The 22,669-nt window shown below is 32.9% G+C and overlaps 1 protein-coding gene across 6 annotated transcripts in view; it reads left to right on the forward strand.

Moving 5' to 3' along the window:
• Window positions 1-22,669, forward strand: part of LOC106876125 (protein PFC0760c) — a 385,512-nt gene that overhangs the window by 325,586 nt on the left and 37,257 nt on the right. For 5 of the 6 annotated variants that reach the window (XM_052972740.1, XM_052972739.1, XM_052972741.1 and 2 more), the window contains one exon: window positions 18,723-18,812. In XM_052972740.1, coding sequence (XP_052828700.1) covers window positions 18,723-18,812 — 90 coding nt within the window. Of the gene's footprint in view, window positions 1-10,584; window positions 10,714-18,722; window positions 18,813-22,669 lie in introns of those variants that run through there. The other variant, XM_052972743.1, reaches the window with a different exon arrangement.

Below are 22,669 nucleotides of genomic sequence, written 5' to 3' on the forward strand. Positions count from 1 at the left end.
CTTGCAAGACTTTTGTCGGCTCGGGTTTATAGGAAAAGATACTTGCCCAAGGTGCCATGCAGTGGGACTGAACTCGGAACCATATGATTAGGAAGCAAACTTCTCACCTCACAGCCACGCCTTTAGATAAAGTTGTTTTTTTTTTGTTGTATTTTCTTCTACGTTTATTTGTCTGATATAGCAGCTAAATTACACTTGAAAATGCAATTGACTACCACTTCCTTATAAATATAGGTGTTCTGTTTTATTAAATTCATTCAGAGTAACAATACTTGTGTGTTCACGCGTACGTTTTTTTTTGTTTTTTTTTAATTGCAATATTGACAATAGCAAACTAAAATTCTGAATTTGAGAGGGGAAATAACTCTTGTTTTTTCTATTTATAGTTATTTCACTTAAGCGGTAGTTTGGGGGATTTTATATTTAAACTATTGTGAGTCTTGCTTGCTATTCAGCCCTGGGGTTATTTCTCAGTTATTTCAACTAATTCGTTATTTATCAGCTGAGTAAGACACAGTACTCTAATTGTAATTACAAATATCTTGTAAGGTTTGATTTGGTCATCTATTTCTTCATTATGGAGTCTTTGCAGTATTGCAGTTAAATTTGTTAGCTACAAAACATATTTGCATTGTATTTAGAAGAAAGCAAATTGATATCTTATATTTAATTCCGTCTTTTCAAGTTTTAAATTAAATGCTATTGGAATAGACATACTTTTTCTTCACCCTGAATCAATAAAATAAGTACCAGTGATATAATAGGGTCAATTCTGTTTTCTGCATCCACCCACTCTTGAAAAGTAGAACTTGAATCATGTCAAGCAAAAGTCACTTACTTATGTTTGACATGAATTTGAAGATAGATGATGAATTTCTCTTGTCAGAAGCATACCAAGGAATCGTTTATTTTTTATCTTATCTGTTTCAATCATTAGGCTGTAGTCATGCTGAGGAACTGCCTTGAAGGGTTTAGTTGAACGAATCGACCTCAGAACTTATTTTTACAAGGTGAGGAGGGGGTGTTTCCACTGCATGGATTGTCTCTTTATCTCTGGCTCAAAGTGATGAACCCAACACTCATCCTGGCTTAGAGACCATTCAAGTAAACCAGCTGGATCTGCCTCAAACAACGTCAGATTTTCCCCGTGATATGATCAGCCTGGTGCACTTTTGATCAGGTGTCAGAAGATGTGGCATCCACCAGGCAGAAACTGTCGTCATGCCAAGTTCACTGTGCATAATATTCTCGACCCTCTCACAGGATATGCTAATAGCATTAGCTATTTGATTTATAGTCAGTCACCTGTCATCCATTAGCATATGGCAAACATGATCAATATTTTCCTCAGTTGCAGGATGTCCAAACTGTGGGTCATCTTCAAGTCTCTCCCTTCCCCTTCTAAATTTAGCTGCCTGCTTTTACATTGTTGATAAAGCTGGAACATCATTCCCTAATGTCCTTGGTGGCTAAACCCTTTTTCTGCAGGTACTTGCTAACACCATGATGCGAAATTTTGTCTATTTTCAAGAGAAATTGCTACTAGTTACTTTTGAAGTTTTCTTTCAACAGCCAGATATCAGTTTACCTAGAATGAAGCAGAGCTGTTATAACATGAACTGATTGAAATATATATACATATACATGTATATATATATATATATATATATATATATATATATATATATATATATATATATATATATCAACAGTGAACTTTTAGGTTTTATTTTCCCCTCTCTCTTTTTTATGTTATAAGATTTAATATGTACTTTGTTGACAAAATTTTTTTATTCTTTTTCTTATAAATTAAATAAAATTAAAATTTGGGGAAGGTGTAATAGTAAAGAAATGAGTAGTCAACTGAGAACAGTTACATGTTAAAGATATGATGGAACAGTAAAATGCATGAGAATCACTATAATGCCATTTTCTTTTAACTATTAAGTATTTTAGTGATCTTCTAAAATTATTTTCACTTTGACTATGAAACCTAGTTTTGATGAAGTGACTATCCCATTATTGATTTATTAGCATTTTTGATGGCTTTCAGTATGTTCAGTAATGGAAAAGGAAGTGCATGGAATCATATGTGTACTTCCGTTTTGAAGTATAATGTAGATTTCAATGCAGTTCCATATGGTACAAAAACTATTCTATTGCTTAATAAGAAGTTGTGGAGAAAGGAAAAAAAAAGTTTAGCATTTCGTGATATGATTCTGACAAGTTGACAAAATCAATATTTTTCTTCAAGTTCTACTTTTGGGAGGAAGGATGTAGTAGAGTGATTTGACTCCTGTATTTTACTGATATTTGTGTTCTTGATTCTGGATGAAGAAATGAAGAAAAGGTATTTCTACTTAACATGGTTTTAACACATAACCTGAAAGGTCAAAATTAAATTTAAGGTAATTTAAGTCCACTGGTGTACTGCTTGTTACAACTTGCTTCCCTCTAAGTGTAATACTACTGTGTTTTGCGGCCAATTGATTCAACTTGAATATTTTACAGGTTATTGTTAACATGGTGGGTGAAAGGTAAATTTTTCTCATAATAACTACAAAAGGGATATCTTTTTACTTGACATAGTCAGTTTTATAAAAGGGGTTTTATAGTTTCATTTTATGAGCCTCAGTGATATGAAAGGCATCAGTTATAAAGCATAAGTTATAATTCAAACTTTCAACGGCTAACCCATGTGCATTTTCATAATAGTAATGAGTGTTTACTTAAATGTGAAAGTACATAAAACAAAAACAAAAAAATCCGAGACATTGTGCCGATATTTTTCCAAAGATATTAACAACCTAAGTGACATTGTTCCAATAGGAAATGGAAACTGTCAGTTTCATTCTTCAATAACTTAACACATTTCACCTATTATTAATTCTCATTGTTATTAATGATGATTAGAAGAAAAATATCAATCAAATACTGGTGTACATTTCATTGACAATACTTTATTCCAAAATGTATGACCTTGGGTCAAAGCTTGAACTCAATAATTAGAAGAAAATCTCAAAGTAATATATTATATTTTACATGGAAGAAAAAGGAAGGAAAAAATGTACTGTGACAGTAACACTGAGGGTAGCAAAACACTGCACACTAAAAGCACCACAGTTTGTCTTTGATTGGTATTTTAGAAATCACTCTTTTCTTCTCTAGATATTGCATTTTAGAAATCACTCTTTTCTTCTCTAGACATCACATTCCTTTTGTTAGTTTTGAAGTATTCTATGATTGGGGGCAGTCAATCATAACTCAAACATACTGCTATTCAAAATATCTTTTCTATTATGAGATGTATTTAAAATGGAGAAGGAATTTGTTTTACAACTGCAAGGTTCCATTTTCAATCACTCTACACAGCAAGTACCTTCAACCAAAATACATTATTGGAATTTGGTAGATAAAAATATGTGTGTGTTCTATGTATCCTTTGCCTGTACAATTTATAATTCGAATCTTAGTTTATTAGTCTGAGGGAAGCACACTTGTATGTATATATATATATATATATATATATATATATATATATATATACATATATATATATATATATGTATGTATGTATGTATGTATGTATGCATGTAAGTGTATGTTTATATTTTCGTGTACAAATAACAGAAAAAATAAATACATAGTTACCAGGGTAGCAAAAAATTCACATAAGTACCAAGGATGTTACAGCCTACTTAAAAGGTAGAAATTCCAGGGTTTAGTGAAATGCTTTTGTATAACAGATAAAGAAAGAAATGGAGTTAAACACAGGTGTTATTCAAATCTTTATACTTCTGACATATATTTCAAAGAAAACATTGGTATTATTCCAGAGGGAATAAAATGATGTAAAACAATGCGATCTTCTCATTTTTTTTCCCTGATGAGATAAAAATAATGAAATGTAGACAAAAGGCCTTTTTTTTTTTTAAATTCAAAATATAAAATAGGGAATATAATAGGCATTAGAGAGTTTGGGGTAACATGTTAGAGGAAAAGTAGGTGTTCCAACAATCATTTCAGGAGTACATTCAAGCAGATTACATATGAATCTTAAGATCCATAGAATGGCCCCATCATCAGGGAAAGATAGTGTTTACACTAGATATGGATTTTAGTTCAAAAGAAATTTATAATTGTGTGTGTGTGTGTGTGTGTATATATATATGTATATAGATATATAGTAATCAGATAGCTCTGCGTCAGCAGGACTTGAAAAAATATGGAAAAAAGTGAAAGGTGTACAGTGAACTTGCTGTGAGGAGTGGAATATCCAACATTTCGTATTCAATCCTTCGTTGGCAGCAAGGAAAGAGAGAAGAAAAGGAAAAAAAAGTCAGAGTTTACATCCTCTCAGCTTGAAAAACTGGCTGCAACTGATGTGTGTGTGTGTGTGTACATATATATATATATGTGTCTATGTATGTATGTATATATATATGAAGTGCCTTCATGTTTAGGGGCTCTGATGAAATTGTAAGGTAAAAACAGCTGTAAGCTAATGAAGTTCATAAGATAATCAGTTATTCCATTGTTATCTCTTTTCTTATTACCATTCTGTACCCAACTAATACTTCATTCAGAAGCATACATATATTGAGTTCTACAGCAGGTTATTAGTATCTCAGTGCTTAAGCAATATATATATATATATATATATATATATATATATATTACAACCTTTCAAGCTGTAATCAGTGGTGGTGCAATGCAACGTATACAAATTAAGTCATTTTCATTTTGTAACATAAAAAAAGAGAGTTTCTTTAATTTTTGTGCTGTGGATCAACTCGGCTTTCGATAATTAAGAAAATATTTCAAGATACCTACATTGGTCTATAAATGTGAATGTGTGCTAATGTGTTACGATTGAAGTTGATTGCTCCCATGTCTTGGGGGTTTCTTTTTTAATTTTTTTTTGTGATCTTGTCTGCCTCTTCATTTAACATCCATACAAACTTGGTTTTACCAAACTTAATTGGTATTAAACAGTCATCATCATTGTCATCTTCACTACCATCAGTTTTACCAAGTATTATTACAGTCATTGCTAAGATACAAGCTGGCAGAATCGTTATCACACTGGAAAAAATGCTTAGTGGCATTTTTCCCTGACTTTTTGCTCTGAGTTCAAATTCCGCCGGGGTCAACTTTGTCTTTCACCCTTTTGAGGTGGATAAAATAGTACCAGTCAAGCACCACTTTTGCTGCCACCACTCCAATTCTTGCACCTATCAACAAAGTCTATCAACAACATCAAGTGAATCCACTCAACAGTTCATTAACTTCATTTCAAGAGCATTAACTACTCCTATGCTCCTAGTTCTCTGTCTATCTGTAATTGTTATATTTATTTCTATACTGACATTAATTTACCTGATTACCTCAGCCATAGACCATCTCTCACTCATGCCTTCCATTTTTGGCATAGTTCGTATGGCTGAATGCCCTTGCTAACACCAAACACTTTACAAGGTCTACTGAATGTATTCTATCATGGCACCAGCACTAAGAGCAGGCTAGAAGATCCTCCTCCTCCCCACTACATTGTCTTTGCTTGTTCAGCAACCACTTTACAGCATGTGCATTTTATTAAATAATCAGCATTAACAGTGTTACCTTGTGTCCTGCTAGACAAAAGAGTTCTCCGAAAAACTAGATGATTTGATGAAGGGAGTGAAAGTATGATAGGAGAAAATGAGTTGAGTAAGAGAAGTATGAACAAGTAATGGAAGGGAGGGGGATAAGGAAAGAGAGAGAGAGAGACGGAGAAGGTAATGGAAGAGAAATAGTAATGATAGAGAGTAATGGAAGAAAGACAGTGATGACAGTTACATGTTTGCTTGTAAGAGAAAAATCAAGTAATGGATAGCAATAGGGAAGACAATGATAAGAGAGAATAATGGACATCTGTAGCAAGGCCTTCAGTTGAGGGAGTGATGGCTGACAGCTCGGAAAAGATGTATCAGATGTGAACAAGTTTGATGCAATCTTTTATACATAGACATCTTGATAGAAGAGAGTAAGTTAAAGGTAGAAAGATAAGGTTGATGGCCTCTATCTGCCAGACTATTTAATTATTTGATTTATCAATGCAAACATTATCTGATGTATAAGTGTGAATCATTGTATTATATAGTTTATATTAAACTAAGAGCAACAAAAGTTAAATATTAGTTTAATGCATTACTTACTAAGTACCCCTCCAACATTTTTGTAGTTGTTTGTTTTTTTCCATTTCATTGATATTCAAGGGTATTTTATTATCGTTGTGCTATTGTTACCCAAATGTGAAAGAGGGATTACAATTCAAATGCCTCTTCAAACAATTCAGGTCAATTTCTAATGATATATGTTTTAAACAATGGACATTTTACAACCTATTTTCCCATACTAACAGGAGATGGTTGAATTGTTTCACAGATTTCAATATTGGTATAAATTGTTAGCATATATGATTTATTTATAACTGTGAAGTGAAGTCACATAGCTTAGTGGTTAGTGTATTTGGTACACAGTCATAAGATCATGAGTTCAATTTCCAGTGGTGTGTTGTGTCCTTGAACAAGACACAGTATTCCAGTCCACTCAGCTAACAAAAATGAGTTGTACCTGTTATTCAACGGACTAGCCTTGTCACATTCTGTGTCACACTAAATCTCCCCAAGAACTACATGAAGGGTACACATGTCTGAGTGCACATTAATTTCCCAAGCAGGCCATTTCATTGAGCAGATCAACTGGAACCCTCGTTGTCATAATCAACAGAGTGCTAGTAAAGTTAGAATTAGTAATGTACTTTACTTGTAACACACAACATAGTACTAAGGGATGAAATTGAACTCAAAACTTTTCATCTAGCAGGGTAAAATTGGAACCTATGGACACTGCTGATGGTCTTTGTCAATGACATTTTTTCATAAGAGAGTTTATAGGAGAGTTTAATCATTTCAGTTGCTATAAGGATTGCCGATTCTAATCTGAGAACAAGAAAGAGACAGAAAATGGTGTTGCTGAATGGGCTGTGTGGAAGCGGCCCTCCATTTTCTCACTCGGAAATCTCAAACTGTTTGGTCCTTCACTCTTCACAGCAATTAAAGTCATCAAATGAACTTTTAATTAGTAGTTTGCCTTTTTAACCAATTGACCATTTGCAATTAGTGTAAACTTCTACATATAATTATTTACATCATAAAATAACACATCAAAACAAGTAATTAAAGTATATTCATTCAAAAATGTACTGAGAAAATCCCACCTGGAAAAGAAATGTTTCCTGGATGACAATATACTGGTACTCCATTTCTTACAACAACAAAGGTTCCAGTTGACCTGATCAACAGAACAGCCTGCTCATAAAATTAATATGCAAGTGGCTGAGCATTCCATAGATATGTGTACTGTTAACGTAGTTCTCAGGGAGATTCAGTGCAACACAGTGTATGACAAGGTTGGCCCTTTGAAATGCAGGTACAACTGATTTTTGCCAGCTGAAATAAAGTGTCTTGCTCAAGTACACAATGTGCCGCTGAGAATTGAACTCACAACTTTACAATCGTGAGCTGAATACCCTAACCACTAAGCCACATGCCTTCACAGATGATAATATATATTGCAAGGAAATAATTATCCTGGAAATATAGATATCCAGAATATGGAAATGGAAAACCAAACAATCCCTATAATAAAAGGTGCCTTGAAATGCAGACAAAATCACAGCACATATATATATAGAACTCCTTTTTTGTCATTATTTTTATAACTTTGGTATCATCACTGTACCCACAATTGTTATAATAATTAATAACATTATAGCTATCACCACATGCACCGTTGTAAGTACCAATGGGCATTTGGCATTACAAGTACTGCTATGTGCACACTCACTCACTCATTACTATCAAGGTCTTTTTTGATTCACAAATAAAATCTTTTCACTTTCAAACATCAGATCTGATTCTCTTACAAAGATTTCTACACTGGTGTAGTTTTTCATGCTAATTATGAAAATCATAACCATTTTGGAGATAAGTTAATAATTAAAAAGTTAAAAACCTTTAAAGATTGCCCCCTCCTCTTTGAATTTCATCAAATTACATGTAGTGAATCTCAACATGCCAGATGTCAGAATTCCTATGTTTCCATTTCAAAAAAGAGCTTGCAGGACTACTACTATCTGGTAGCTGTAGTGACAGTTTAGGGGCTATGGTGGTGGTATTGTGTGTAACATCACCACCAACACCACCACTACTATTATGACTACTATGACAACAACAACATACCAGGTATAACTATAGGAATATATAGCAATTCCAATTTCTGATGTTTCAAGATTGCTTATATCTCTGATTGGCTGAGATTCAAAAAAATTTCAGTCTTTAAAAGTTTGTAACTTTTTATCAAATATCTCCAAAAATAGTTATGATTTTTGCTACTGGCTTGATTACAGAATGTCATAGGAAAGGATCACAATACAGATTCAAGCCAAGCCAACTGGCAGGAAACCTAGGTGTAGACCAAGAACAAGACAGTTGGATAATATCCAGTCCCTGTTAGTCACGCTTGGGAATCCAACCGGAAGTTGTAATGATGGTTGCTTCAAGGACCCTATGAAGGAGGTGCCTGAGGATTCTACCCTCACCTCCCTCCCAGCAATAGGGGGCAGAAAAAATGAATGAATGAATGGATGGTCGTCCGCATAAAAAACTACATCTGTGAATAAATATTCAAAAAAATCAGATCTGGTGTTTCAAACTGAAAAGATCCCACAAATTCATGCATGTAAATTATAAATAAGAGATTTTCCTGTTATATTCTTATTGCTGACTTAGTATGCACCATTCATCTGCACACATATCTGAGAATGTGTTTATGTTTTTGTTAATAAAATAGTGTAATGCATTTTGTAATATTAATGACATAATAATGCAGTTTTGCTTGTTTGAAAGAGATTTCGCTTTTAGTAGTGTCACACTACTATTTAGAGTTTTTGTTTTTGTTAATCTATAACTGCTGGTTTTTTGGGGGATTTTATTTTGTATAATTATTCACTAATTGTATTGTGATTAGTCATATTACTACTAGATCTCAATTTTGAGACTAATTATTACTATATGCTATTGAGCATCCAGCATAACTTTGTACCATCTGTACCAGTTCCCATTATTAATGATAATAATGATAATAGTTTTAAACTATGGCACAAAGCCAGTAACTTTAAGGTGGGAGTAAGTTGATTACATCAACCCCAGTGCTCAACTGGTACTTATTTTATCAACCCCGAAAGGATGAACGGCAAAATCAACCTTGGCAGAATTTGAACTCGGAACGTAGTGACAGATGAAATACCACTAAGCATTTTACCCAGCATGCTAATGATTCTGCCAGTTCACTGCCTTAATAATAATAATAATAATAATAATAATAATAATAATAATAATAATAATAATCCTTTCTACTAAAGGTACAAGGCCTGGAATTTGGGGAGAGGGAGATAGTCAATTATATCAACACCAGTACTCAACTGGTACTTATTTTATCAACCCCAAAAGGATGAAAGGCAAAAACAACTTCGCTGGAAGTTGAACTCAGAACATGCAGATGGACAAAATGCTGCTACGTATTTATCCCAGCATGCTAACAATTCTGCCGGCTTGCTGCCTTAATAATAATAATAGTAGTAATGTTTCTTACATAAACATGAGAAGTACCAAAGAGTATTTCTAAGCTTATGTATCTCCCTAGGGTATTAGCAATACAACTAATAAAAGTGGTTCCAGTGTGAATTGAAGCCAGTAATTTACTGCTATACTACTCTAGCACCACCCATGATGAAGACGGTGGTGTGAAACACACATTCTGTAAGAAAATGTCCAGTAGAATTTTTCTTTCTCGCCCCACTTCCTGTGTAAGACTTGAGAGAATATTATTAAGTTGTAAGGACAAAATAATGCCACTGTAGATGAAATTATGTTGTTACACGTGGGCCCTTTAAAGTATCACTATCACAAACTTCCAGGCTATGCATGTAATTATCTTGTATAGTAACTGAAATTTATTATCACAAGTAATATTTAGACTGAGATGGTCTCAAATAGCATGAGAAGCTGATAATTTCAGTTGTTTGCTGTTTCAAAGAAATATATTAAATGTAACAAGAAAGCAACTGATACCTGCTTAAACAAGAAGTACTCTGATAGCCTTAATATTTCATATTATATCAGTAAATCTCAACTCCACCCGAGATCATCTTACAAAGTAACAGGAACTTTCATAAATAAAGAGGTAACATGAAGGTAATTTAGTAAATTCTTCTTTGGGTCTAGCTCCTTTTAAAGAACCTAACTGAACAAGGAATAAAATGCTACTTACCTGAATGGTTGTTCTTTTTATACTTTTCTCTCTTTCTGTCAATTCCAGAAAGGCGTATTTATGCTACTTTTGCACGTTTTAAAATTGTTTATTTAATAAATTGCATGTTATACATAAAAGATATAGCAATGTTTCTTTCATATTCAGTAATATAAAGATTATATAATATGTAAGGATTGTATATATAAATATGTATGTATGTGCTTTCAGAAAGCACATGAAAAATGGAAAGAGATGGGCGATTCCTACATTCAACAGTGGCTCATGAACAATCATGATGAGGTAGTATTTGTGTGTATGCATGGTTGTGTGTATCTATACTGAAATAATCATTTTATCCCCTTATCACTTGTATTTTTCTGTTATAACAACAAATGTTGTTTTGGTTGGGTTTTTTCTTCTATTTTCCTCCCTCACTCATAACTCATTCTGTTGTTTTAACAAATATGTAATGTATTTTTATTTCAAATCTTCTATAGTGCACTTTTATATCTTCACATTATTGGCAGTACATTACAGCTTCCAAGCTAAAATAGTTCGTTAAATAACACTTATAAAACTGGTTCTTGCCAAGCTTAAACCATCTTTAGACTTCTCCCCAGAATCAATTATTTAATCCAGCAAACAAAAGAGTTAGAATAGGTGTGCTAGAATAGCAGATAAATCTTCCTTAAATCACACAGCATTGTCTTTAAAAGGGGAAGATAATATTGTCCTAGAAACCCCTGAAAAGACAGAATGAACCAGGCTGGAATGCCTTCAACATAGCTCTCTTTGATCAAAACTGAACTCATTTAAATTGTTTTAGTCCATAGAATTTAATTTATAAATAAAGGCTTGTAAGCATGGATGTATTAAAAATTAATACCTATAAATAAATAATGTTTGATAAATAAGGTTTTACCTAAGCTTCATGGATTTATTGGTTTGTACTGTTGTTAGAGTATCTGATAAAATGTCTCTCTGCTAGAGCTCCCTCTCTTTTAGTATATTCTTGAAAACTATGTCTGATTACATCTGAAAGAGATTTCCTAAACAATAATTTCTTCTTTTATAATTCAAAATAATTTTACTTTCGATGCCTTAATGCCAGATCAGTATTAATGCTAGATCAGCACAAATTGATTATACATAACTGATTTTAATTTGATAATTAACTTTCTTTATATTAGAACAGCTGGTTAGCATATATCTTAATTAGAAAGACAAGCCATTAATTTCTTTTGAAATATAAATTACAAGTTATATCTCTTGCATTTCCATTCTACTACCAATACTGATTATTATTTGAACTATATCATGCTAATATTTAATTATAAGGTGGAAAGCTAACAGAATTGTTACTGTACCAGGAAAAATGCTTAGTGGTTTTATTCCGACTTTACATTCTGAGTTCAAATGCCATTGAGGTTAACTTTAAGGTGGCAAGTTTGCAAAATTGTTAGCATGTCAGACAAAATGCTTGGTGGTATTTCATCCATCTTCATGTTCTGAGTTCAAATTCCGCCAAGGTTGACTTTGCCTTTCATCCTTTCAGTGTCGATAAAATAAGTACTAGTTAGGTACTGGAGCCAAGGTAATTGACTTACCCTTTTCCCCAAAATTGCTGGCCTTGTACCAAAATTTGAAATCTATTAATCATATGAAGTCTCCTATAATCCATTTTATGATGAATACTTTGATAAGTGTTCAATGAATACTCATTGAAATTAGCTTATATTTTGGGGAAGAATAAAATATTTTCTAGAAAAGCCTGTTACATGGGAACATTATTATGTTGTTCCTACATTTGTGAATAAAAGGACAGAGATAATGTTTTTTATTATTTAAACAAAAGGCTAGTACAACAAAAAGTGGTCTTTTAGCTTTTCTGTACAAATGAAAATTGATCAGATATTCTGACATTCATAACAAAGCTCGTTGTTTGACACACTAAATTTGTTTGTGTCCTTGAAAAAGGCAATTTGCTCCTTAAAGTATCTAGATCTATCTAACCAATTCTGGCTCCCTTTTTTCTTTTTTTTTTTTAAATACTAGTATACAACTATAGTTTTTATATTAACTTTTGTTATCTCTATATCTAATATAAAATGCTCACCTGAGTATCTTATTCTTTACTTTTTCCCATGCTCATTCCCTATCTCATAGACCCTCAGTTCTGAACTTTCTCTATCAAAAATTATGCATTCTTCATATTTTTCCATTTTTCTCACTTTTTCAGATATTCTCTAATTCTGTTATGGTTTTTGCTTTTTAGACAGAAAGAATTCCTTTGTTGTGAGCAGAACCAGTAGCTCTTTGAATTTTTCCCATTGTATACTTTGAAAATAATGTAAACTGTTTTAATGAACAGTGTCATGGTTAGCTGTTCTTGTCATCTACCATTACATATCCACTCTGCCCTCATTTTGATAGTCATTTTGCATTTGTTGACATCAATCTATTTGTCTGCTCTGAGGATCTTACCTCGCCAAAGGAGTGATATATCAAGCATCAATTATATAAGAGGAACTGTATGGGACTTACAATTTCAAGGCACATTACAATCAACATTGTGCTCCTTTAGGAATAGTTCAAACTCTATTTCCTTGTCTCAATTTATTTAGAAAATCAGAGACCAAAGACATGATCATTCTTTTATAACCTGGAATATTATTGACAGAACTACTCCATATTCCAAATGAATATCTAATTATATGCTTAATTATAAGTTCTTGGTAGTGAAACAGACTTCCATAACTCTCAGTCAAAAGGTTGAGGTTATGTCTATCTGTTGTCACATGCAGAAATTTCTTCTGTAGAATTTTTAGCTAGTTGACTATCCTGTAGCAAACTATACAGTTTTATGGATTTCTTGATTTAGGTTATCTCACATTTTAGTTGTCTGTTTGTATTAAGAGAACAAATATTCAAAAATAAGTGAATTTAAAGTTGAGTAGTGTTTGATAATTAAATTATTTATGTTCAATTGACTTCCCAGCAATACAGTTAATGGCAATTATTTTTTTAAAGTAAATATATGTAGAATGTGTTGTTTGAGGGAGATTTGGTTGCTCTCTGTAATAGAGAGGTTTCTCTTAGTTATGTGGACCCAGCTTGATCAGACCATTGGTAAAAAGTGTTCTAGTTGAAAACATCATCTGTTTTTATACATTAGGGACTACTTTATCCAATGTGTCCTATTTTTTTCTAAAGACTAGTGTTTTTGATTTGAAGGAGATTGCCTTTGGTTTTTATATATGATTTTCTTTTTCTTTAGGATGATAGGATGTATGATGTTGGTGAAAGTTGGTTATTTATTTCTTAGGTTGAGTTGAGTTCAAATGATAGCCTTCTGCTCTTCTTTGTCAATGTCAAGGATTACATATCAACCTTTTTCTAAAATGGTAGGATGTATAATTTAGAAGAACTTTCGCTGGATATTTCTAGTTTGAATAGGTCTTCAACAAAAACCTTCCATCTCTCTTTGTAAATATCAGGCATTGTGCACCCCAATATATCCTTACGTTTTGAAGTTGGTAGTATGCAATTTATGAGAATTATGACTGCTGTTTTTAGATAGTCAATCTACTATGTAGAGGGTCCTTTAGGTATTTCTCAGCCACAGGTTAGCTTTGATCATTCACACCTATGATAAAAAAAAGTGTTCAAGCTGTGATCATCTGTCTTTTTTGTGCATCAGAGACTAAATTGTACATGTTGAATTTCTTAAATTGTAGGCTCTGTGATTTAAGGGAAATTTGGTTACTATTTCTAGCATTTCAAATGGATGGTCATGCATACATATATATTTACACACACACACACACATATATGTATGTATATGTGTATGAATGTATAAATTTAGTGAGGCATGTTTTTACACTATAATATACTTTAGAATAAATCTAAGTTTTCACCAACATTGCATGTATCTTTATCTTTTATTTTTTACTTATTTTAGTCATTGGGCTTTAGCTATGCTAGGGGACCATCTTGAAGAGTTTAGGAGAGCAAATCGCCTTCAGTATTTATTTTTTTAAGTCTGGTATTTATTGCATTGATCTCTTTTGCTAAACAAGGTGAGGGGCAAGCACAAAGACACATGCACACACATATATATATACATATGATAGTCTTCCACACAGTTTCCTTCTTCCAAATTCATTCACAGGGCAACTGAATTAAATACAAGTATAAGTGACTGGGTTTTTTATACAGTCTTTTCATGGACAGAAAGAGCCTGTCCATTTCCAATACCTTCTAGAATATCATCTGTCTATTTTTGTCAACATTGAATTTATAGTAACTCAAATTAAGGACTTCATTTGTTCTGAGAACCTGATGTACATAATGCATTTGCTGGCAGCTAGCTCAACAAATAAATTAATGTGTCAGACAGTGTATGTTTGAGTGCTATAATGCCCTTTAGATTAAATCTAAATTTTCAGGCAAAGATATTGTCCATGAAGAAATTGTATGAAAAGACAGTTGATTTTCACCATCTTTAGAACTATTCATTCACACCTTTATTTTCTTATCTACTTTTACTTACACATTTGTTCATTCATTTAGTTTATTTTATTTACCTATACTACTGGTGATGATGATTTATTTGTTCAGTATCATTAACCTCTATAAATTATTTGATCAGTATCATATAATTGAGAAAATTATCTCTGATTTTAATGCATAATTTTTTTATTCATTTAACTTTTATTCTTACTCATCAGCCTATGAATTTTACAGCCTAACAGTTAGATCATTTCCATTGATGATTCTAGTAATAATAACAAACACTAACTTAAGACTGCATTCTTTCTTCTTATTTATTTATTTATCTACATCAGTGTTTCAAAGAGGATGCATAACCCCCCATGGGGTTAGGCTATATTTTGGTGAGATATAAGTAACAGGTGAATAAAACTTGCTATAAAGTTTAAATGAAAGCTTCTTTTGAGTGAATGTATGTATATATATATATATATATATATATATATATACATACATACATATATTGAAATAAATTGCATTTCATATTCGTGGCTCCAATGAAGCTATAAAGTGTTACTCAGGTACTCTGCTATGAGTCCACTGCATCTTATAGCAGAAACAGTTGTAAGCTTATGAAGTTCATAAGATAATCATTTATTCTTTTGTCATCTCATTTTCTTATATATATGCTTTGTTCGTGGTGGGATGAAATGAACTTTTTTTTTTTCTACCTCCAGAAAGTCATGGTTAAGTATAAGATAAAAATGGCTGAGAAACACTGCTATAATTCCACTTATTTATTTGATATACTTTGTCCATACATCAACTCCAGCTTCTATTCTCTGCAACTTGCTTTCCTCTCTTTTTTGAATTTTTATTTTGTTATTTAGTGCCTATCATCATTCTCTAACATTGCTAGGTAATTGTATTTTGTCCAATACAATAATATCGCCCCCCCCTCTCTCTCACATACACCACACTGCTTAAGTAACAATCAGAGGATTGTATCAGATTTGACAGTATATGATATCCCTTTGCTTTCTTTCTTTCTTTCTTTCTTCTACCAGTACATATGCAGCTACAACTAGTGACTCCCCTCCCCCTGTAATACTAGCCACTACTCCCATTCTTGCCTCCAACAGGTCTCCCAAATTTACATTCATCATATTTTCTTTAGTAAAGGCATAGGTTTTAACTAGATATTTATACAAAATTTTCTCATAGTTGAAACTCATTTCTTTTATTTAGCTGCAAATAACTTCAGTTTTGAAAGATGAGGCCTCTGCTACTTAATATACAACACAGTAGCATCTTCATTTAGTTGTAAATGGCATCTTGAACTCAGAACCACATAGTTATGACATAAACAAATTAACATATATGTAAATATGTTTATGTGGGTGGGGAGTGTTTTTGTGTCTCCTTGTCTTGATATTGGATGATAATTTAAACAAGTGTCACTGTCATACAAGAAGTGTCCTTCATTTCTCATCTTCTGCGAAAACATGTCTGTCTATGAGGAAATAATTTCTTACTTGGAAACAGGTAAGGGTTGACAACAGGAAGGGCATTTGGCTGCAGAAAATTTGTCTCAGTAGATTCAGTCTGTTCCATGCAAACAGAAAGACGGATGTCAAAATGATGACGATGTATGTGTGAATGCTTAACATCCTGTGCCTTGACAAATACAATGAAAATTCTTTTACTTGAAAAGATGGACCAGGGGCAGTAACAGGAAAGGCATTCAACTCAACTCTAAAACAATGCTTCAATAATATGTATTCTTGCAACTCATGCTAGCATGGAAAAACTGAATGTAAAAAGACAGATAAATGTATGTGTGACACACACAAACACAATGATTATTTTTATATATATAAACTACTGCTCCATAATTTCAAGTTTTATGATGGCAGATATATTCTAAAAATGAAAAATATTTTCATACGATAATGACTTAATAGAATTTGGTGGCAATGATGATATGAAATATATTTTAAAAAATGTAGGCTACTATCAAGTTGAGCAGTATAGTAAATATCTCAGCAGAGTGCAAACTATTGAATGAAATGAACAAAGTGATCATCATCCTCATCACCACCACCATCATTATTACTATTATCGTCATTATTTTTACATCTATTTTTTCATGCTGGTAAGATTTGGAAAGATGTTACTGTCTACATCAGTTCTTATTAAGGTTACTGCTGTCCTCAATAGGCAGACTGTGAAGTGGCTTGTAGAGTCCATGTCTCATTCATACATCCCATTTTTCAGCATAGTTTCTTATGTTGACAGACTTTTCTAAGACCAACCACTTTACCAAGTACGTTGCATGCATTTTATCATGCTCAGCATCTCATAAAGAATCTTTGCTGAGAATCCACCTTTGCTGCCAAGAAAATTTAAGTTATGGATAGTCACCTTTAGCTGCTATATTATAATAAATATACTTAACTCTATATCGCATTTCAAGTACTCTCTCCTCTGGTAGGGAAGCCACATGTAAATTATAATAAAACAATACATATGGTACTGTGGTTTAAAACTAAACTACTGTTCAGATTGTGATAAATTAAGATCTTACTACAGCCATTATGTTGTGTTCCTTTGCAATACTCTTATTAATTCCGCTTGCTTAGATTTACCCTCTCCTATTTCAATTGATGGGGAATCTGTCTGGCAATCATTCATACTACAGCTGTAAACGTACAAGTAAACCCTAACAGAAAACAATAAAATATAAACATGAACTTTACTCAATTTTCTAATGAACTGAATGATAAAACTTCCTCAGTTTGAATGGTGATGATGATCTTGAGGTAGATTTAAGATCGAATACTAGTCAGTTGATCCATTAAAGGGCAGGGGCTCACATCAATTGGGTGGGCCAAGTATGCTGTAAAGCTAAGAGGAAGGCCCCCAAAACACTGTGCACTTTCTTCTAATGACCCCTGAAACCTACTGACTGGCATCTGATATACAGAATTTTCAATTATCAGCACTAGCACAAGCAAGCTGTTTACAAGTCTTTATATTTAATAAAAGTTTTTTTGTTTTTGCTTTGTTTTTTAATATAAAAAATGTAATTATATTATATAAACTATATATTTAACAATGGTAGTACTATTTGATTCAGTATATTGATCTGATTCTTGTGTTGGTGACAATATTATCTTTGTTAAATATGTATTTTATATAAAATAAAACATTAAATAAAAGTTTAAGAAACAGCATTTGTTTCTTTAAGAAATTCAACAACATTCGTGTTATACCATGTTCTATTATTCTGCTTTCTATTTCTATTCTCATTTTTAAGTTTACAGCAGTAATATGGAAGATAACCTGTCATCCCACTATATAAATTATTGCTTCTTCATATAAACCTTCTCAGCTGTAAATTTGTGTGTGTGTGTGTGTGTGTGTGTGTGTGTATAAACATCTAAATACCCACAATTTTTTGATGATTGGTTACATGAAAAACTCTGAGTAACAGTTTGTGAAGTCTTTTCAGCTTCAATAAAATGTTATTTTACTCTAACTTTGATATTTGAGTACAATTTTTTCCACTTTGTTTTGTACCTACATGCTCACATCTGTTTATAAATTATATATATATAGATATATATATATATATATATACACACACACACACACACACACACACACACACACACACACACACACACACACACACACACACACACACACACACACACACACACACACACACACACAGATGGTTTTCATTTAAATTGTTACATTTTTAATATTCATATATAGAGAAAGAGAGCTATCATATGATTTGTTATATTAGAATTAATGTAAATTTACTTTTCAAAGTTGTAATTCTCATGAATTTATTATTTTTATAGAGCGATAGTGGTGTTGCAGTGGAGACAGCCCCTGCCCAGCATCCATCGCAAGGAGCCAATGGAACTGAAGCCATTGTCCAATTGGTACCGGTAAGTCTGCATTTAACAGTAGATTAAATTCTTGTATTTTGATGCCATTATTTACTGCTGCCTTTCTTCCACAGAAATTTGATGTTTTCTTGTTTTACAGTCTTTTCAAATATTTGTTTGTTCAGTCTTTCACACTTACTCAACTAAGTAAATATATCCAGAACCTTTTAAAACAACAAGTTCTCAACTAATATTTGACAAAACAAATCACAGAGGTTAATTAATGGCTTTAGATTGTTCACTAGCATTCATTTGAAAATAAGTTTTTAACAGCTGCAGTCTTAATTATGTGCACATCACAACATGAACTTCAACTTGTTTGAGTTCTAGCAATATATCTAATATGGACTGAAATATTTTCCGACTCTGAATACAAACATTAGGTTTTGTAATGCACTTTTGATAATGTTATATATGCATGATTGCCATGAAAGATCATTGGCAATTGTTGACGGTTTTAGATGTGATTTGTTCATTAGGTGATGTTTTTAATGACTTTGCTCATATATATACCTATCAGAGCAAGTCTGATAGGTATCCTGTGAATAACACTTGTTTGAATAAAACTAGGGAGTAGTGGAGAATGGTATTATGGTAATTAAAAACAAGACCATTAATGTACAGAAAGAACTGTGTAAGGAAACAAATGAAAGCCTAAAATAAATCAAAACCAGTGGAACATGTGTATTAGCGAACTCTGTTTATGCATGCTGAAACAAATATTCTAGGGCTTTGCTACTGCAAAACACCAATGTTTTTGCAAACAAGTGACCATTGTGAAAAAGCAGATTTTTATATTTAGTTTTAAAGAAACCAAAGTGATTCTTACATTGATCCAATGAGACAGACTTTTTGTTTAGAACTGTTTCTATTACATTTTAGATGTTGAAAGTGAGTGCATTAGGTTAGTTGTTTGGAAGAACGGATACTCTGCTACATATTTCCATAAACTGTGGAACATAACCTAAGGACAGAAATTGAGGTTTTGTTATGGTAGGAGTTCCATTGAATGAAATTAAAAACAACTTTCTATTTGCTACACAGTAAAGAATCTCTCAACAATTATGCTGGTTACTAAAGAGCAGAATAATACTACAAAATCTCATGCAAGTTGATTCTAGAGTGTGATTATGTATGTATAAAGTTATTCAAACTGAAAAGGAGTAAATAACTAGTAATATTTAACTTTGACGTGTACTAGAAAATGTGGGTTCAATTTTCACCTGCCTGCTGACCGTTTTTCTCTTTATTTTTGTATTCTTTATGTAGTTCAAGAATCTTATTTTGTTATAGGAAAATTTTCAAAGGTGTTCTTGTAATATTTGTATGGAGTGCGAGGAATTATAATTTGAGCTGTGAATCCTCAAGGTATCATTGAATCAGGACTCTATTTTGTTTTTCATCAGCAGTCACTTTCAAGTGTACATTAACCAGTGAATCAGAGCATACTATATTGACTTCTGATAGTTTAAAACTATTGTTTGAAATTGTTTTGTTAGGGTTTCTATCAGCTTACTAGGACGACAGGGAAGAGAAGCATCCATGACATTTTTGCAGGACCTGTGTGATTGATGGGGGTGGGGATCATGACTTGTGGGTTGTTGTTGTGGTAGAAAACAACATATCAGGTTCTTTTCAGGCTAGAGACCGACTTAATATGAATGCAAATGCTTACAACAAATTGGACTCTGCTAAAGGCACTTAAGAGTCAGATAGTGATGTTAAACTAAGTAATGGATTAAATAGACCACAACAAGAACAAATGCAGGCCACTACCCAATTTCACATACACATGGATTGACCTAAAGCTATGATAGAAGACACTTATTCAGGGTGTCAAACAGTAGAATCAAACTTGGAGCCAAAAGTATTGCAAAAGAAACATTTAACCATTTAGCATTCAAATTACTCTGCCAAATGTAATGCTTATTCAATTACACTGTTTTTAACTAATCTTGCATTATCTTGTAGCTTTGAGATTTCAATGATGTAATTATTTATTTTTACAGTAATATTGAATGGCAGGTGTGAGAGGCTGGATCTGGCTGGTATGAACATAAAACTAGTAGAATATGGGCCGGATATGGCCAGTTTAAATGCTAAAGGGTTAAACTATATGAACATGATGCATCCTTAGCAACTAAATACTTCCTTCTCTTTACTTGTGAAGTGTAGCTAAAATATTGCTAATTGAGTTAGCAAGGTTCCTTTTTTACTGCAAGGTCTTTAAAATGTTTTAGTTTTCAAGATTCATCTGAATTATGTTTCAAAGAACCAAAACAATTCTCAATTGCCCTCCTCTCTCTTTTTTTTTTATTCCCTCTCTCTTTTTTTTTTATTCCTTCTCTCTTTTCCATTTCTTCCTTCTCTCTTTTCCATTTCTTCCTCCCCTTCCTCTTATCCTTCTATCCCCCCTCTCCTATCCTCCTTTCCTCCTGTTCTCCTCTCCCTCCTATCCACCTCTCCCTCTATCCTCCTCTCCTTCCTATCCATGCCTCCCTCCTATCCCCTTATCCTTTTCTCCCCTTCTCTTTAAATCTAGCACCTTCCTGTCTCACCTTTTTTTTTTCTTATTACACACACATTTAATCCTTCCGTAAAGTCAACAACCTTCAGTCTTAAGTAACGTCTCTAATTTAACTTTGCTGCTGACACAGTGATGGATATCCCAAGTAATAATAAATTTCTTAAGCAAAGCATAACAAGTCATTTCTCTTACAGAATATCTTTAACATATTCCGTATGTAAAATTACACACTACAAGAAGCAGTAATTACCTATCTCTGCTTGCACTTCAGCACTGGCACTTTGGTTTCATTTAGTCTTCATTTGTTTAGTTTCTTTTTCATGTTAATTTAAAGAATATGAGGAAAGGGGTTATGTGGCTTATTTTCAGTCCCTGATCTACAAGACTACATTTACTTACACTTGGTAAGCATTTGCTGCTAAACCTTCCATAGCATCAAACAAAATGCCTTATGGCATTTACTCTCATTCTGAGTTCAACTCCTATCCAGGTCAGCTTCACCTTTTATCTCTCTGGCTTCAATAAAATTAAGTACTAGGGGTTGGTTAATTAATTAACTCATCTTCCAAAACTTTTAACCTTATGCCTCTGTTAAAAACATCATCATCATTTCCAAATTCTGCCATGGTCAACTTTGCCTTTCATCCTTTCTGGGTCAATAAATGAAGTACCAGTGAAACACTGGGGTTGATGTAATCAACTTATCCATTCCCCCAAAATTTCTTCCCTTGTGGCAAAATTTGAAACCATTATCATTATTATTATTAAGGTGGTAAGTTGGTAGAATTATTAGCATGTCAGATGAAATGCTTAGCAGCATTTCTTCCATCATTATGTTCTGAGTTCAAATTCCACCAAGGTTGACTTTGCCTTTCATCTTTTCAGGGTTGATAAGATAAGCACCAGTCAAGCACTGGGTTTGACATGATCGACCTTGCACCTATTATAGAAAGGATTACTATTATTATTATTATTATTGAGTGAGAGAGCAGGGCATGCCATCAAAGTGACACTGGGGTAAAATATACGAAGCCCAGTATACCCATCATGACTACCCATCTGATAAGGGTACACTAGGCACATGCATCACGACCATATGTGCACGACATGGTGATCTCATATCAAGATAAACAGTGCATGACCTTGCAGGTAGAGCCCAGTTAGAATTTTCTTCAGGTCGAGTAGCTCATCCCACTCAAAAGGTCCTTGAATAAAGGTTGTTTGAGGATGTCAAATGAAATACCCATGTTTCCAAAGGTGAATTATCCAAACCCCAAAGAATTCCTCTCAACACATGGCTATGATGCTTCCTCCACTACTTCTGCTCATG

Source organism: Octopus bimaculoides, chromosome 14 (genome assembly GCF_001194135.2).
Source record: "Octopus bimaculoides isolate UCB-OBI-ISO-001 chromosome 14, ASM119413v2, whole genome shotgun sequence".
In the NCBI taxonomy this organism is placed as follows: Eukaryota; Metazoa; Mollusca; class Cephalopoda; order Octopoda; family Octopodidae; genus Octopus; species Octopus bimaculoides.